Raw genomic sequence first — 19,199 nt, forward strand, 5'->3', positions numbered from 1 at the left:
TGTCAACATTTCTGATGCACTATTGAGCGACCCACGCCACAATATCCTTTCTAAAGGTTTATCGTTTGTCCCGGCCCGTAAGGTGGACTCATTTACTACCAAGGTAGAGCTATTTAAGTTTTTTAGAAACATTAAGTTGAAAGCATTTTATGCCAGAGGGTTTGATAAGAGAACTCAATATGTTGCTAACGAAAATGTGCCTATAAGTGATGATGTTGATGCTAGGCCTGCGACAGAGCCAGACACCTCCCTTTTTCCTAAAAGAAAAGTATTTAAACCCTGTAGCCTGTTTACTCTCCATCTCAACCCTCCCTCAGTTGAAACTTTCTGCAGATTGGTACAAAATGATGTCCTTAAGTTATGTGAGACCAGTCACAAAGCCCATCTTTACCCAAATTTACTTGAATCAGAGTCTGCAGCACTTAAGGAACTCATGAAGAAAGATGATTTAATTTTTAGAAAAGCCGACAAAGGTTCTGGTATCGTGCTCCAAAATAAGAGCTCATATGTATCTGAGATTAACAGACAATTGAACGAGATTGAGGTATATACCCTTTTAAATTCAGACCCTGTGTTTAGATTTTCTACGGAAATCAAAACGGTCCTCAAAAGCCTGAGATTGTCAGGCAATTACAGAAAATGAATTTAAGTTTATGTTTGTAGAGTACCCGGTTACCCCTATTATTTACACTTTACCTAAAATCCACAAGGATCTGATTAACCCTCCTGGTAGACATATTGTTTCTGGTATTGGCTCTGCCACAGAAAAAATCTCTCAATTCATTGATGCGCATATTAAAGATTTGGCCTCTTCTCAACGTGGTTACTTAAAAGATACTACAACTTTTTTGAACAGGCTTTCGACCTGCAACATTAGTCCTACAGACTTACTAGTTACCATAGATGTAGTCAGTCTTTACCCCAGCATTCCACATGCTGACGCACTTGAAGCTCTGAGTTTTTATTTAAACTCGAGGGAAGTATTACTCCCCCCAACAGAAGAAGCGCTAGTTAGTTTAACCGACCTAGTTCTAACTAGAAATTATTTTAGATTCCAAGATAAATACTACTTGCAAAACAGAGGCCTCAGCATGGGCTCTCCAGCCGCTGTGAACCTAGCCAATCTTTATATGTCCAAATATGAAGTAGATCATATCTTTAATAATAACCCGTTTGAGAAATTTGTCAAATCTTATATGCGCTATATTGACGATCTGTTTCTTATTTGGTCTGGTTCATCATCTGAGCTTTTTGCCTTCCTTGAGTACCTGAACACCTGTAGAGAAACGATAAAGTTTACATTGAATTTTGATATGCATAATTTACCTTTCCTCGATGTTCTGATCAAGAAAGCCCCTAATGGCATCTCATTACACACAGAGGTTTTTAAAAAGGAGACAGACCGTAACTCGTTCTTGCATTATTCCAGTTATCACACCCCAGCCTTGAAGAATAGTCTACCTTATAGCCAAATACTTCGTTATAAGAGAATATGTGATACTGACGATAGATTTATTGCACAAGCAGAGGTCCTCCGTGGCAGTTTCCACGAAAGAGGCTACAGTGCCGATTTGACACTCAAAGCCCTGAACAAAACCAAACATATCGATAGGGCCACGTTGTTCACCCCCAGAAAGAAAGAAGACAAAACAGACAAAGTATCTTTTGTGTCTACTTACAGCCCTATCACGAGAGACACACGGAGTATTGTCAATAAACATTGGCATATTCTGCAGTCCGACCCTCTTATAGGGGCAGCGTTTCAGCATTCGCCTAACAATTTTTATAAGAGACAAGCGAATTTATCTAATCTCCTAGTCAAAACTGATTTGCCCTTAAAGAAACCTTCTCATTTTATGTCCAATATCCCAGATGGGAATTTTCCCTGCCAATCCTGTGTACAGTGCCGAGGCATGATTAAAGGTACATTTTTCGCACATCCTAAAACGGGGAAAAATATACCAGTCAAAGGACGGATTACGTGTAATTCGTCTAATCTGGTGTATTTGCTAAAATGTCCTTGTAATTTTTCTTATGTGGGCAAAACAATGAGAGCCTTTAAATCAAGAATCAGTGAACACAAATGTGCTGTGAGAAATTCAGATGTCAAGTCGTCGGTAGCTCGACATTTCTCCAAGTGTAAACATACCGTCAACAATCTCAAATATATGGGACTAGAGTTAGTACTCAGGCCCGCACGAGGTGGAGACAGACACAAGTTGCTGTTGCAACGTGAATGTTATTATATCCACCTGTTCAATTGCATCGAACCTAGAGGAATGAATGAAGAGAACGTTTTAACCTGTTTCCTCTAACCTCCTTACACCTACAGTGTTATTTCTGGTTTTATTAAAGATGTTGTTTGTTGCTAAACAAGAGGTATGTTTCTCAAGGATGCCCAATGTATAATTTGAAACTATTTAATTAAATATGTAAAGGGGCTCAATTAGCCCTAGAAATTAATGGGCATGTTATATGTTATAATATCAAGTTTCTGGTAATTTTGTTTTGTTTTGTATTGTTTATAATATAGATTGGTGTTAGATATAGATATATCTATATATATATGTATAATTTATGGATTTATGATTGGACTCTACTTTGATAGGTCATTCCTTTGGTCACATTGCACCGGCACACCTGCGTTGTGATGTCATTTCCTGCCGTGTCATGTCATGTAATTACCTGCCAGGTGTATTTAACTACCATCTTGAATGTATTTCCATTGCTAGCCATATCACTGAAGGACATTGTCCGAAACATGTCTGCTATCTATTCAGGCTGCCATTAAAAACATTGAACCTGAGAGTGCTGGTCCGGCTACCCTGCTTTTTGATATACTGAACTTTATGGGATTACAGCACCCAGTGTTAGAACTTGTGAGCGCGGTCTAACTTGACTCTACCAGATTCACTCATAAACGTTATATAACATAACGTTATATGCTGTTATTTTGCGTTTTATTCATAACGCTATATGCTGTTATTTCGCGTAACGTTATGGGTTTGAATCACTGTACATTGAGGGGGGTTGAATCACTGTTTACACTCCCCACTACATTCGTCACTCAGTTTTAACATCAACGGTTAGCTCAACTCGTTCGTCACCTTGCTGTGGAGCCTATGGTCAGTTGGTGACAAGTTCGAATCACTTCTATTCTTTTTTTCTGCAACATATCAAGAAGAGCAGCTCTGAAGGCTCGCGGAGATTAACGTTATTTCGATTGATATGAATAGCTAGTTACGTTTATATAGAGAGATGATAAATTAATTTAACGTAAAAAAAAAATCAAAAAAAAAAATAAGTGATTCGAACTTGTCACAAACTGACCATAGGCTCCACAGCAAGCTGACGAACGAGTTGAGCTAACCGTCGATGTTAAAACTGAGTGACGAATGTATAATTTACACTTGTGCCAATTGCCTACTTATTATTAAGCTAGGTATTGTGCGAGCGTTGCTTGATTAACCTGCGTGGTTATTATGTAGGGGGGATTACGAATGCATAATGCCGCGGCAACCTATTAATATTACCTATGCGACCTATGTGACACATTAAAGATGGCGGCTTTGTGTTTTTCTGGAGAGCGTTCTGAACGAGCGTATTCATGAAGGAGAGCGGCAGAGGCCACGTGGGCGTCGTGGCCAATCAGAGAAACGCTGAACGCAAGTTAGTTACCTTAAGTGTTCACGCGTCCAGGCCAGGCGGCTGCCTGTAGTTAGTAACGTTAGAGGCCGACATCCTCTGCTACCATGGTAATCCGCAAATAAGACAACTGTTGTCTTTTCATTCGTTTTTATTTCACGCTCTCCACAGCGTAGTGGCCACAGCCTTCCTCTAGTCCAAAACCAGTGACGCGCAACAACAGCGCCCATTCACCTTTACACAAATTACCGTAAAGGCTGTAGTAGAAGTTAACTTAACAGATATAGGTATAATCAGTGTTCTAGTACTCGTGTCCTGACTGATTTTCAGGACTCGTGACTCGACTTGAACACTGATGACTTGGACTCGAGCATTGACTGCGTTCAGATTATTATTATTATTTTAAATATTTTGATGGCTAGTGGGACTAGGGTAATGGGGACTCTACTCCGGCTCTTCTTTGGTGACTCGACTACAACACTGGGTATAATGATGATCCATCCTCTCTCCTCCCGCCCCAGGTGAACGACACGGTCCACATTGCGTGGCAGGCCCCCCCCTCCCCCTCGGGCCGCATCCTGGAGTACTCCATGTACCTGGCGGTGCGAAAGAGTCGCGCGGGCACTGCCGCCGGGCCGATGGCCTTCATCCGCATCTACCGCGGCACCAAGACCTCCTGCACCGTGGGCTCCGCCCACCTGGGCAACGCCCACGTCGACTGCTCCGCCCCCAACCGGCCGGCCGTCGTGTTCCGCATCGCCGCCAAGAACGCGCTGGGCTACGGCCCCGCCACGCAGATCCGCTGGATCCAAGGTGAGGGATCCTGTTTGGTGTGTGTGTGTGTTAATGCGATATTAACGCGTTAACGCACAAGTACTTTAATGCCACTATTTATTTTAATTCACGATTAACGTTTTAGAGGGAGAGATTTTCTTTTAAGTTATTTTGAATTGTATGCAAATTTGCAATGCATGAGGGTCATCATTTTGTGTTAAATGGCTGCATAAAGCAAGCATTTGTTGACTCATGTTGATAAGAGTATTAAAACTTGAAAGAAATATGCGATTAATCGCAAGTTAACTATGGACAATCATGCGATTAATCTCCTGAAAGGCGCTATATAAATTTAAGATATTATTATTATCATTATTAATCAGATTAAATATTTTAATTGATTGACAGCCTTAATATATATATATAGTACTGTATATATACTGTGTGTTTTGATTCTGAATAGACCCATCATATACAGTATATATATATATATATATATATATATATATATATATATATATATATATACAGACTATGTATGTGTTTGTTTTGAATCTGAATAGACCCATCATATACAGTATATATATATATAGACTATATGTGTTTGTGTGTGTGTTTTGAATCTGAATAGACCCATCATATATGTATATACCGTAATTCCTCTAATAGTAACCGGTATTCAAATACAAGCCGGGTCTCTATTAATGGCCGGGTGCGCTCTTGAGCTAAGCAATTATAAGCCGGCCTCCTAATACAAGCCGGGTTACTAATATACTGAGCTGCATACTGAGCTAGTTACTTGATTTCACTTTGAAAACGTTGAAATGACCAGTGACCACCTGTAATTGCACTGTTTACTATTTCATACAGTACTTGGTTTCAATAAATGAACCCAGTACATTTTACTGGGTTCAAACTGACACAAAATGTTGCTTTATTCATTATGATCTGTTTGAAAATTAGAAATATAGGCCTCTCTCTTATACATGCCTCCTCCTAATACAAGCCTGGTACCCGCTACAGTTGAAACAAATACAAGCCGGGGTTACTATTAGAGGAATTACGGTATGTGTGTTGATAAGATATTCCTTTATTGATCCCCCTTGAATTTGGGCATCATAGCAGCATGGGGGGGGGGGGGTGTACAGGTATGGGCAGGGTAATAGTAGAAAGACATAAACATGGGTAATAAAATTTGATTTTAATATAGAAATGAGAAAAATAAACTGTAAACTATATAATTAACTCTGAATATACTGTAAATATATGAGAAAAATAAATCATGTGAACAAAGGTGCAGATGATGGTCTGTATCGGTTATATTATACTTTACCATAAATATAGGCAATAAAGAATTTGAGTGAATATATTTACTATAACAGTAAGAGTAAACGCTCTACCTGACATTATATTAAGGCTGAGACAATGTCATTTGGAAGAATCGATAAAATCGGGACAAAATTATCGATAAATATGGATTTCTTTATTATTATTATTATAAAAAAAAAATTAATTACATATAAAAAAAAGTTTTATAAAAGAAATTCAGAATTGCCTCGCTAGCCTACGTATTAATGCTGATCTGCATACCTCAGCTCCTTCTGTGGGTGTTGTAGCCACCGCCCACAATCAACAATTCGAGGAAGTTAGTGTAACATTGAAGTTATGACCAAAACGGAGTGAGTGGAAATAATGCGGAAGCAGTTTCCCTGTCAGACACTTGCACTTCCCCAAAAGAGAGAAAAAGAGGGAGAGAGAGAGAGAGGCTCATACGCTGTGAGTCTCAGAGCGATCTCTCCTCAGCCCCCTCCTCCTGCTTACACACACTCGCAACTCGAGCACACATACACACACGCGCATCACACTCTCGTCTCTCTCTCTCGCACTCTCAAATAGTTCCCATTTAAATGTTTTCCAACTCCTAACTGTCGTCCTGGTACCGGCACTGTGTGGCTTAAAGGAACGTGTGCCTTGAACCCACTCTGTAACCGGTTAGTGAGGAGCTGTTTGGTGTGTAACTCTGGGTCTCTTTATCACCTCTTTAGATACCAGCAGCAAGCTGAGAGCATCATCAACCAGAGCAGACAGGGCTGCTGGGCCTGACACTGCTGACAGGTTACTACTCCCTTCTCACCTCTGTTAATATCTGTATATTAATATCTGTATAGTGCTCAGTCCTTGTTAATATCTGTATATTAATATCTGTATAGTGATCAGTCCTTGTTAATATCTGTGTATTAATATCTGTATAGTGATCAGTCCTTGTTAATATCTGTTAGTTATCAGTCCTTGTTAATATCTGTTAGTTATCAGTCCTTGTTAATATCTGTATAGTGCTCAGTCCTTGTTAATATCTGTATATTGATATCTGTATAGTTCTCAGTCCTTGTTAATATCTGTGTAGTTCTCAGTCCTTGTTAATATCTGTATAGTTATCAGTCCTTGTTAATATATGTATAGTGAGCAGTCCTTGTTAATATCTGTATAGTGAGCAGTCCTTGTTAATATCTGTATAGTGCTCAGTCCTTGTTAATATCTGTAGTTATCAGTCCTTGTTAATATCTGTATATTAATATCTGTATAGTGCTCAGTCCTTGTTAATATCTGTATAGTTCTCAGTCCTTGTTAATATCTGTATAGTTCTCAGTCCTTGTTAATATCTGTATAGTTCTCAGTCCTTGTTAATATCTGTATATTAATATCTGTATAGTGCTCAGTCCTTGTTAATATCTGTATAGTGCTCAGTCCTTGTTAATATCTGTATAGTGCTCAGTCCTTGTTAATATCTGTATAGTGATCAGTCCTTGTTAATATCTGTATAGTTATCAGTCCTTGTTAATATCTGTATAGTGATCAGTCCTTGTTAATATCTGTATATTAATATCTGTATAGTTCTCAGTCCTTGTTAATATCTGTATAGTGCTCAGTCCTTGTTAATATCTGTATATTAATATCTGTATAGTGCTCAGTCCTTGTTCATATCTGTATAGTTCTCAGTCCTTGTTAATATCTGTATATTAATATTTGTATAGTTCTCAGTCCTTGTTAATATCTGTATATTAATATCTGTATAGTTCTCAGTCCTTGTTAATATCTGTATAGTGATCAGTCCTTGTTAATATCTGTATATTAATATCTGTATAGTTCTCAGTCCTTGTTAATATCTATATATTAATATCTGTATAGTTCTCAGTCCTTGTTAATATCTGTATATTAATATCTGTATAGTTCTCAGTCCTTGTTAATATCTGTATAGTGCTCAGTCCTTGTTAATATCTGTATATTAATATATGTATAGTTCTCAGTCCTTGTTAATATCTGTATAGTGATCAGTCCTTGTTAATATCTGTATAGTGATCAGTCCTTGTTAATATCTGTTAGTTATCAGTCCTTGTTAATATCTGTATAGTGCTCAGTCCTTGTTAATATCTGTATATTAATATCTGTATAGTTCTCAGTCCTTGTTCATATCTGTATAGTTATCAGTCCTTGTTAATATCTGTATAGTGATCAGTCCTTGTTAATATCTGTATAGTTATCAGTCCTTGTTAATATCTGTATAGTTATCAGTCCTTGTTAATATCTGTATAGTGATCAGTCCTTGTTAATATCTGTATAGTTATCAGTCCTTGTTAATATCTGTATAGTGATCAGTCCTTGTTAATATCTGTATAGTGCTCAGTCCTTGTTAATATCTGTATATTAATATCTGTATAGTGCTCAGTCCTTGTTAATATCTGTATAGTGCTCAGTCCTTGTTAATATCTGAATAGTTCTCAGTCCTTGTTAATATCTGTATAGTTCTCAGTCCTTGTTAATATCTGTATAGTTCTCAGTCCTTGTTAATATCTGTATATTAATATCTGTATAGTTCTCAGTCCTTGTTAATATCTGTATTAATATCTGTATAGTTCTCAGTCCTTGTTAATATCTGTATAGTTCTCTGTCCTTGTTAATATCTGTATAGTGCTCAGTCCTTGTTAATATCTGTATATTAATATCTGTATAGTGCTCAGTCCTTGTTAATATCTGTATAGTGATCAGTCCTTGTTAATATCTGTATAGTTATCAGTCCTTGTTAATATCTGTATAGTGATCAGTCCTTGTTAATATCTGTATAGTGCTCAGTCCTTGTTAATATCTGTAGTTATCAGTCCTTGTTAATATCTGTATATTAATATCTGTATAGTTCTCAGTCCTTGTTAATATCTGTATATTAATATCTGTATAGTGCTCAGTCCTTGTTAATATCTGTATAGTTCTCAGTCCGTGTTAATATCTGTATAGTGCTCAGTCCTTGTTAATATCTGTATATTAATATCTGTATAGTTCTCAGTCCTTGTTAATATTTGTATATTAATATCTGTATAGTGCTCAGTCCTTGTTAATATCTGTATAGTTCTCAGTCCTTGTTAATATCTGTATATTAATATCTGTATAGTGCTCAGTCCTTGTTAATATCTGTATAGTTCTCAGTCCTTGTTAATATCTGTATATTAATATCTGTATAGTGCTCAGTCCTTGTTAATATCTGTATATTAATATCTGTATAGTTCTCAGTCCTTGTTAATATTTGTATATTAATATCTGTATAGTGCTCAGTCCTTGTTAATATCTGTATAGTTCTCAGTCCTTGTTAATATCTGTATATTAATATCTGTATAGTGCTCAGTCCTTGTTAATATCTGTATAGTTCTCAGTCCTTGTTAATATCTGTATATTAATATCTGTATAGTGCTCAGTCCTTGTTAATATCTGTATATTAATATCTGTATAGTTCTCAGTTCTTGTTAATATCTGTATATTAATATCTGTATAGTAAGTAAGTATTTATAAAGCACCTTTCATACATGTCATGTAGCTCAAAGTGCTGTACACAAATATAGGCATATATAACGATAAAAGCAATAAAGTCACAGTGATCAGTTAAGATCAATGTTTAAAAAAAATAATAATAATAATAATAATAATAATAGTAACGTAAAAATGAAAATAACGTAAAAACAGTCATTTGCTTACCAGTTTGGGAGAACAGGTCCGCACAAACATGTCCGCTCAGTAGCAACCGGAAGTGCACTAAACCAATGCACTTGTATGGTAGGTAGCAATGTTTAGCTCTTATAACGCTAGTGTAGTTACGTTTTTATCAGTGGTCATAGTTGGGTCCATAGTGCTTTACCAAGTCCCATGGATCCATCAGTGGCCGTGTATTGTGTGCGTATGTACCCGTTCCCTCATGTGGTCAGTGGCCAGAGTTGGGTCCACAGGACTTATCCAAGCCCCATGGACCCATCAGTGGCCGCGTCTTGTGTGCGTATGTACCCGTTCCCTCATCTAAAGAGTTGGGTCCACAAGACTTTTCCAAGCCCTACGGATCCATCAGTGGTCGTGTATTGTGTGCGTATGTACCCGTTCCTTCATCTAAAAAGTTGGGTCCACAAGGCTTATCCTAGCCTCATGGATCCATCAGGTTTTTCCAAGCCATAACTATTTGTAAGCTAGACTGTATAGGTACGTTTTTAATTTTCCTTTAAAAATGTGTATGGAGCTGGCGTTTCTGATGTGTGTTGGTAGTGTGTTCCATAGTTTTGGGGCATAGTTGGCAAATGCCATACTTCCTATCCTCTTTTGGTTTCTGGGCGTGTCTAGTAAACCTGTAGTGGATGACCGTAGCGTTCTTGAGGGCAGATAACTAACTAGGGAATTTGCTATGTATTTTGGGCCTTGCTCATTAAGAGCTTTATATGTTAGGAAAAGGACCTTAAAATCAATTCTATGAGTTATTGGAAGCCAGTGCAGAGTGGCCAGGACTGGAGTGATATGTTCTCTTCTCCTTGTATGAGTTAGTAATCGAGCTGCAGAGTTTTGGATAAGCTGAAGCTTCCCAATGGTTGCTTTGGGAAGACCAGTGAACAGTGCATTACAATAGTCAAGCCGACTTGATACAAAAGCATGAATAAGTTTCTCTGCATCCTTTTTATTTACGAAAGGTCTTACTTTCGCTATGTTTCTTAGGTGGAAGAATGACGTTTTCATGGCCTTATTTATATGAGACTTAAAGGTCAGGTCTGAGTCCAAGATGACACCTAGGCTTGTAACCTCAGTCTTTACATAGGATGACAGACTCCCCAGGTTTTCACACAGCACTTCCCTTTTCGCTTTTGGGCCGATCAATAGGATTTCGGTCTTGCTTTCGTTTAATTTTAGGAAGTTATTGTTCATCCACTTGTTTATTGCTAACAGACAATTTGTAATGGACTGTATGGCTGTAGTGTTATTTGGTTCTGCGGAGATATATAGTTGTGTATCATCAGCATAACTATGGAAGCATACATTGTGGTCTCGAATGATGTCCCCGAGGGGCAGCATATATAGTGAGAAGAGTAATGGACCAAGGCAGCTTCCTTGTGCAACTCCAAAGCTGCTGTCATGTTCCTCGGATACATTGTCTCCAAGCTTAACATAGAACCTTCTCCCCTTAATGTATGTTATGAGCCAATTTAGTACATGATCGGAAAAGCCAACCAGTCTTTCAAGACGACTGATCAAGATATTATGGTCAATCGTATCGAACGCTGCACTAAGGTCCAATAGGACAAGAATTGAGAATTTGCCAGCATCGGAGTTTAGCCTGAGGTCGCTAACTATTTTGGTAAGGGCAGTTTCAGTGCTGTGATTTGTTCTGAAACCTGATTGTAATTCCTCCATGATGTTATTATCTTTGAGAAAGGAGTTTATTTGTACTGAGACTATCTTTTCTAATATCTTGCTGATAAATGGAAGGTTCGATATTGGCCTATAGCTTTTTAGTTCGTTTACATCTAAGTTTGTTTTCTTTAGTAGTGGTTTTACTACAGCCGTTTTAAATGCATCTGGAAAAGTGCCTGTTTGAAGAGACATATTTATGATTTCAAGGACATGATTTGAGACACTATCGAACACCCGCTTGAGAAATGCTGTTGGTATAGGATCGAGGCAGGAGGTGGCGGAATTACACTCAGAGACAATCTTACAGAGGTCAGGTAATGTAATACATGTGAATTCCCCCATAGTTATTTCAGGTGGGTTTTCACTCACAGCCAGATCTATATCAGCGGTAATGCTTGCTCTAATCAATGATATTTTTTCATTAAAGAAAACTGCGAACTCTTCACATTTTGCGGCTGATTGCTGCGGTATATGGGGGGGTGGTATGTTAATCAGCCGGTCGATGGTGGAAAAAAGTACCCTGGAGTTACCCATATTTTCTGAGATCATTTTGGAAAAATATTCCTTTCTCGCAAGTTGTATTGCCTTATTGTATGCGCCCATGGCGTCTTTGTATAAATTAAAGTGCTCAGTCCTTGTTAATATCTGTATAGTTCTCAGTCCTTGTTAATATCTGTATATTAATATCTGTATAGTGCTCAGTCCTTGTTAATATCTGTATATTAATATCTGTATAGTGCTCAGTCCTTGTTAATATCTGTATAGTGCTCAGTCCTTGTTAATATCTGTATTAATATCTGTATAGTGCTCAGTCCTTGTTAATATCTGTATAGTTCTCAGTCCTTGTTAATATCTGTATATTAATATCTGTATAGTGCTCAGTCCTTGTTAATATCGTACACGATCCAGTTTTTGGCTTACACTTAGAGTGCCTAGAGTTTGTACTGAACTTGGTAGATCTGCTTTTGGCTTTTTTGCCCCTACATCATGGAATACCCTGCAGGAAACACTGAAACTAGACACTCTAGTGTCTATGGGTCGGTTTAGAACCTTAATGACCAATCAGGTCACCACAATATGTAATTGTTTTTAAATTATTACCTCTGTTTTAATTTTGAGCTATTTTATTCTTTTTAAAAGATTTTTTATTATTATTTTTTTTAATGTATTTTAAAATGTAATCTCAATTATTCTGATTGTCTGATGTCTTTATATTTATGAACACACTGTGACACTTGTGTATGTAACATCTCGACGGCACTGTAAATTAGTTTAATTACTCAGTGTATTATCGAGTATAAATAAAGATTGAATGAATATCTGTATAGTGCTCAGTCCTTGTTCATCACGTTTCTCCTCCTTCCTCTTGCAGCTCCAGCTGATGTCGGTCTGGGCTGAACCTCTGGGCTGAACCCCTGGGCTGAACCCCTGGGCGGCAGGAATGACGTTACAAGACGTGCACTCACTAGCTCGGCCAGTGCCCTCTACACAAATGTTGTACAGTAATCTTCTAAATATGTTTTTGTTAATTTATTTTTATATGCCGTATATATTTAAAGACTGTTGTTGTTCACGCAGATACGATGTACATAAAGAGGAGCTATGCTTTTTCACTGAATGTTTTTAAAACTGTAGTAGCCCATATGTAGTGACAGTGAAGGTATTGATTTGTTTCCTGGGTCTTTGCAAAGGAAAGCTATATATATATACTGTATATATATACTACGTGTTGTTGACCCGACACAAAGAGCCATAATGTAACATGTCAGAAATCCAACACGTTTGATGTCTTGGTGATTTTTATATAGAAAGACATTAGATGTCTAATGGAATAGAGCTCGATACTTTTTTGCCGGATGACCCCCGAGGTAATGGGGGCTTCTACCCGGTTCAGTAAGGCTGTGATCACATCGGACACCTTTTTCTTGCGCTCGCACCGCGAGGCGCGGCAGTGTACACGGAGAATCTAAAGGGCACAGGGAGCAACGGCAGGGGGGTTCGCACAAGGTCCTTGAAGTGCTTAAAGTGCTTGATTTTTTTTTAATCCAAAAAAGTCGAGGCCTGGAATTCCTTGAAAACAGCAATTTTTTTTAACAAGGTGCTTAAAAAGTCCTTGAAATTCAAATCAACCATTCGCATTGAAAGTTTTGTTCATCCATGATAAAATTGTAATGAATCAAGAAATATAATTTATTTTATTTAAAGTGTAACTAATTGTCGGAAAAATGGTTTTAAGCCATAAATATTGGGTCCGTTCTTTTTTCTATAAAAAAATGGCATTTAAAAGTGAATTGTATCCCTTTAAATGCCCTTTTTAAAATGACTGTGCTTGGAAAAGTACTTGAAAGTCTTGAATTTCATTTTGCAATGTCTGTGGGAACCCTGCACTGATTACCGTTGCTACCTCAGCTAACGTTACATAAATGACTACTCACAGCCCTCCAGACGTTGCTGTTCATATCTGCTCATACAAACTAGTTTTGTCTAAAACTGCCAAATTAGCTTCTCCGTTATTGATAATTGTTGTTTTGCTGCTGTTCAAATACCTCCGATTTGTAATCCCTCCCCTCGGTTGATTTGATTGGTCCCTCGTCAAGATCATTGACGCCGATTCAAGTTAAAGTTGAATTTTTTTTCAACTGAGAGCGCCCGAAAAAGTATTGGCACGTAGTTTGGAGGAGACATGCGACAAAACCATAGAAAAAGGGCATCCAATGTGATCACAGCCTAATATTAATGGATTAGAGAGGTACTCTGTGTCCTACGACGCCTCCTGTGAATCTACTGGCCCGATGCCATCAGAAACGCTCACCTGTGGGAACTCGCCAAACAAGAGAAATGCAAGTCAGGGGGAGAACGTGGAACTGGATGGGTCAGACATGTGAAAGACGAAAGACAAACCAATTACAGAAGCAGGCTCTTAACGTGGAACACACAAATTGTACATTTCTTCCTTACAGTCTGTTTTTATTGATTTCATATTTATCTATTGGTTTTTTTTACCATTGCAAGTAAGCCATGCTCAATGTGCATTAATTATAAGAACTTCATATCACTTCCTGGTTTACCGTTTCTTCTCATTAGTCTGTATGGCTTCATATCACTTCTTGAATTAACCGTTTCCTCATTAGTTTGTATGGCTTCATATCACTTCCTGGTTAAACCATTTCCTCATTAGTTTGTATGGCTTCATATCACTTCCTGGTTAAACCATTTCCTCATTCGTTTGTATGGCTTCATATCACTTCCTGGTTAAACCATTTCCTCATTAGTCTGTATGGCTTCATATCACTTCCTGGTTAAACCGTTTCCTCATTAGTCTGTATGGCTTCATATCACTTCTTGAATTAACCATTTCCTCTCATTAGTCTGCATGGCTTCATATAACTTCCTGGTTATACCATTTCCTCATTATTCTGGCTTCATTTCACTTCCTGGTTATACCATTTCCTCATTATTCTGGCTTCATATCACTTCCTGGTTATACCATTTCCTCATTATTCTGGCTTCATATCACTTCCTGGTTATACCTTTCCTCTCATTATTCTGGCTTCATATCACTTTCTGGTTATACCATTTACTCTCATTGCTCTGTATGGCCCTAACTTCACACCCGACATTAACATCTTCAACTGCGTCTCTAGTAATCCGATCACAGGTGGATGGCTCTTAAGTACATCTGTTCACACCTGGCATCAGAATGCGTCTCGAGTGACCACTTGTGATCGGATAGAATTGTCCCCCGCTCACTATGCAAATAAAAAAAAACACTTGTGGCCTACATGACTAAATGGGCATAATGTAAGAGCACGCATGCAGTGCCCCCCCATTACAATTTATTTAAATGTCACTGTGAAATCTCTTTAATTTAGAGAGGCTAGACAACTTTTCAGATACTTTGCAACAGTGAAAATGGAGGGGCATTGTACTAAATAACCTGCTGGGCGTTATGTGATTTTTTTTTTAATCGTATTTATCTCTGCTGTCGACTACCTTCACATTTGAAGTTAATAAGGAGGAGAGATGATCAGTGCACAACAGGTGCCATTTTACGGACACGTATATGGGGACTATCCACTACTGGTTATTTGATTCAATAGAGCACATCAGAAACATCAGAAATTGTATTTCCAAGTAGGTGGTCCTTCAATGTGGCCCAGGATGCATAATATACACTGCTAAAAGGATGTGGCCCAGATCACCTCCAATTGAGGTGAACGGTTGGATATCGGTGCGTCTCAGGTGTGTTGTTCACACCTGTGTTTAGAGCTGTCCGCTTGCGATCGGGTCAGCCAGGACACATTCACGCCAGGTGTAAACACGGGGCTGTTTGACATCAGTTGGTGTGGGAATACAAGGGATTTAAAGGTAGAACGCAGCGCTACTCCAGTTTTAGATATTGGTGAGTTGTATCAAAAAAAATCCCACCTAATGTTACTCTGTGAGTATATGTAACCCTCTCCCTGGATTCGTCCTATGCAAGAAATTATTTTTTTAGCACAATTTGATCGATCAGGGATGTTGGATACTTCCTTTAGCTTTAGCACTGGGCTTTAGACGATCCAGATCGCATGTAATTTATTTAGAAAATGTGAATAAAAATGGTTATGAGAACCCTTTTTAAATATTGTATCTATTATTTTAGTATTTTTTCCTATTGGCTCCCACCTACCTCCAGTCAATGGTCTCTAACTACACACCCTCAAGACCCCTACGCTCCGCATCTTCTGGCCGCCTCAGACCCACTCCTATCCGAGCTCCGGGAGGGTCATCAAAGAGAAGTCGCCTATTCTCAGTCCTTGCCCCACAATGGAACTTCCCACCACAGTTAGGACAGCCGAAACCCGTCCAATCTTTCGCCGTCGACTAAAGACACACTTCTTCAATCAATATCTGAAATGAAAATAAATGAATAAATAAAAAACACTAACCAACCTTACTGTCATGCACTTGTCCTATATATTACTAACCTACACTGTAGCACTCAACACTTTGATGAATATTGTTACTCAGCTGATGGAGTTGTACCCTCCCTGCTGACTTTGGATAAAAGCGTCAGCTAAATGACTAAATGTAAATGCATCTTTAACTCTTGTGGTGTTCTGAACATAACAAGTACATAAAAGAACAGATTTTCATTTGAGTGCACACTACACATTTATATTATATATGTGCCTATTCTAGTCTAGCAGGTGCTGGTATAGACTAGTAGTTAATTTTTCAGTCATCTATGACAGTTTTTGCCTAGATATACCGTATATCTAGGCAAAAAATTTCATATGTCATATATTATACGTCTATACCAGCACCTGCTAGACTAGAATAGGCTGTCATTAGCCTACTATGTAGCCTAAGCTACTGATTATAAATGCACAACACTGTGCAATATTACACTTACTGTAGACTTCTGTATATTTGTACTGTATTCCTTTTACTGTATATTTAATTCTATCTTATCATTCTCACAACACAACACCCCCTCTAATGGAACGTTCCAGGGTGGATGTGTGTTGCGTCACACTCCGTGGCCAATCTGCGCATGTGCATGGGGAATCGATGCTTAAAAACGGTCTTTTTCGCTGCCAATTTAGTTCTGTTCGATTAGGAATGTCTCGCGCCGTGTTGATTGATTGATTGATTGATTGAAAACTTTAACAGATTGTAGAATGGGTACAGTGACCGTCACATGCCCGGATTGATTGATTGATTGATTGAAAACTTTATTAACAGATTGCAGAATGGGTACAGTGACCATCACAGGCCCGGATTGATTGATTGATTGATTGAAAACTTTATTAACCGTTTGCAGAATGGGTACAGTGACCGTCACAGGCCCGGATTGTTTGATTGATTGATTGAAAACTTTATTAACAGATTGCAGAATGGGTACAGTGACTGCCACAGGCCCGGATTGATTGATTGATTGATTGAAAACTTTATTAACAGATTGCAGAATGGGTACAGTGACCGTCACAGGCCCGGATTGATTGATTGAAAACTTTATTAACAGATTGCAGAATGGGTACAGTGACCGTCACAGGCCCGGATTGATTGATTGATTGATTGAAAACTGTATTAACAGATTGCAGAATGGGTATTGACCGTCACAGGCCCAGATTGATTGATTGAAAACTTTATTAACAGATTGCAGAATGGGTACAGTGACCGTCACAGTCCCGGATTGATTGATTGATTGATTGAAAACTTTAACAGATTGCAGAATGGGTACAGTGACCGTCACAGGCCCGGATTGATTGATTGATTGATTGAAAACTTTATTAACAGTAACAGAATGGGTACAGTGACCGTCACAGGCCCGGATTGATTGATTAATTGATTGATTGAAAACTTTATTAACAGATTGCAGAATGGGTACAGTGACCGTCACAGGCCCGGATTGATTGATTGAAAACTTTATTAACAGATTGTAGAATGGGTACAGTGACCGTCACAGGCCCGGATTGATTGATTGATTGATTGAAAACTTTATTAACAGATTGCAGAATGGATACAGTGACCGTCACAGGCCCGGATTGATTGATTGATTGATTGATTGATTGAAAACTTTATTAACAGATTGCAGAATGTAACAGTACTGCATATATGTATGTCATAAATGTCACGATTAGTTTAGATTTGATGATTAGATTAGATTTTTACATCTATATACCCATTCTGCAATCTGTTCATTTGTAGTTATTCAAGTGTTAGTTATGCTAACGTAACGTTACTTACGTTCGATCCAGGATTCAGAGTAGTCTCACTTTGGTGTAGAGACAAAGGGATCCACAATAAAACAGCCGCGTGCTAATCTCGTTCCCAGTTTTTATATCATCCGTTTAAAGATGGCGGCGGTCTCGTGATCAAATTCAGCCATTGGGAGAGGGCTGGAGAGCGTGGGGTCTGAGATGTTATTTCAGGTGTATTCTCATCAGAAGCCATGGAGAACTAAGTCTTTAGAGGCATACCGCTTCTTTGTCTCTGGTTGGGTAGAAACAGTGTTCCACCGGAAACTGACAAGGTGCACCTTGTTGCAGGCAGATGTCAGACCATCCTACAGAGTGAATGATGATCCACATTGGGTGGCCTTAGATGGCACGGGAAAGGTGGTTGCAGGTCACTGTGACTGTATGGCGGGGTGAGTTATACAAAATAATATTTTTTAAATAAAAAAAAAATAATAAAAAAATTGCCACAAATTGTGAATTATCGATACATGTTATATAGCTGCACCAATACTAGTGTCCCTGTCTCGAGTGACTGTTAACTTAATGAGATTTGTGCGTAGAGCTTACATGGTTTCATATTATTTATTCAGCTTAGGCGAAACATGCAGCCATGTAGCAGCCTTGCTCTTCAAGGTGGAGGCCGCCGTCTGCCTCGGCTACACCAGGACCGTGGGCACAGATGAATCCTGCCAATGGAATCAGTGCTTCACAAAGTCGGTCCAGCCAGCAAGGATCTGTGATATTGCCTTTTACAAGGATTCCTGTAAGCAAGACGTCAAGGAGAAGAAGCCACCGACCCCAAATCCCACAGAGAGAGAACAGCAGGCCTTTATGGACACCTTGGCTTCAGTGTCCTCTAAGGCAGGGGTTCCCAACCTTTTTTCCCCCAGGGACCCCCAAACATCTCTGATGAAGTTCCTGGACCCCCCTCCTAATAAAATACCATAAAATACCTTTTTTTGTAATTTTAATACTTTTTTTTGTCATTTTAATAACAAACTGCTTATACACAGGCATATGCATCATAATTAGACCCACTATGCTTCTTTGACTTGTGCCTTCAATCAACAAATCTCATCTTGCACCATATGTATTTAAAAATGTTGGCCAATATTCAAATCCTGTATTCATCCTCTCAAATCAGGCCCTAATGGTGAACGGTTTGCATTTATGTTGAATGAAGTAAGAATCCACTGCAGTAAAAATATCCTCACCTCGAGTGGTGGTAGTAAGGTTGACTGACATGAGAATGTCCTGCTTCAGATCCTCATTTTCGATATACTGCACATAAACGATGAGCACAGCCTCGTCTGCGACTGTTGTAGTTTCATCAAGTTGTATGGC

The 19,199-nt window shown here is 38.5% G+C and overlaps 1 protein-coding gene across 1 annotated transcript in view; it reads left to right on the plus strand.

Moving 5' to 3' along the window:
- The window catches only part of LOC311241783 (host cell factor 2-like), a 54,546-nt gene extending 38,804 nt beyond the window's left edge, over window positions 1-15,742 (plus strand). Inside the window, exons 15-17 of the mRNA XM_084330690.1 lie at window positions 4,167-4,458; window positions 6,465-6,534; window positions 12,500-15,742. Of these exons, the coding sequence (XP_084186816.1) occupies window positions 4,167-4,458; window positions 6,465-6,534; window positions 12,500-12,509 (372 nt within the window). The 3' untranslated portion in view covers window positions 12,510-15,742. The remainder of the gene's footprint in view (window positions 1-4,166; window positions 4,459-6,464; window positions 6,535-12,499) is intronic.
- Window positions 15,743-19,199: the final 3,457 nt, after the last annotated feature.

The sequence above is a fragment of the Notolepis coatsorum genome, assembly GCF_963971535.1.
Source record: "Notolepis coatsorum genome assembly, chromosome: 15".
Taxonomy (NCBI): Eukaryota; Metazoa; Chordata; class Actinopteri; order Aulopiformes; family Paralepididae; genus Notolepis; species Notolepis coatsorum.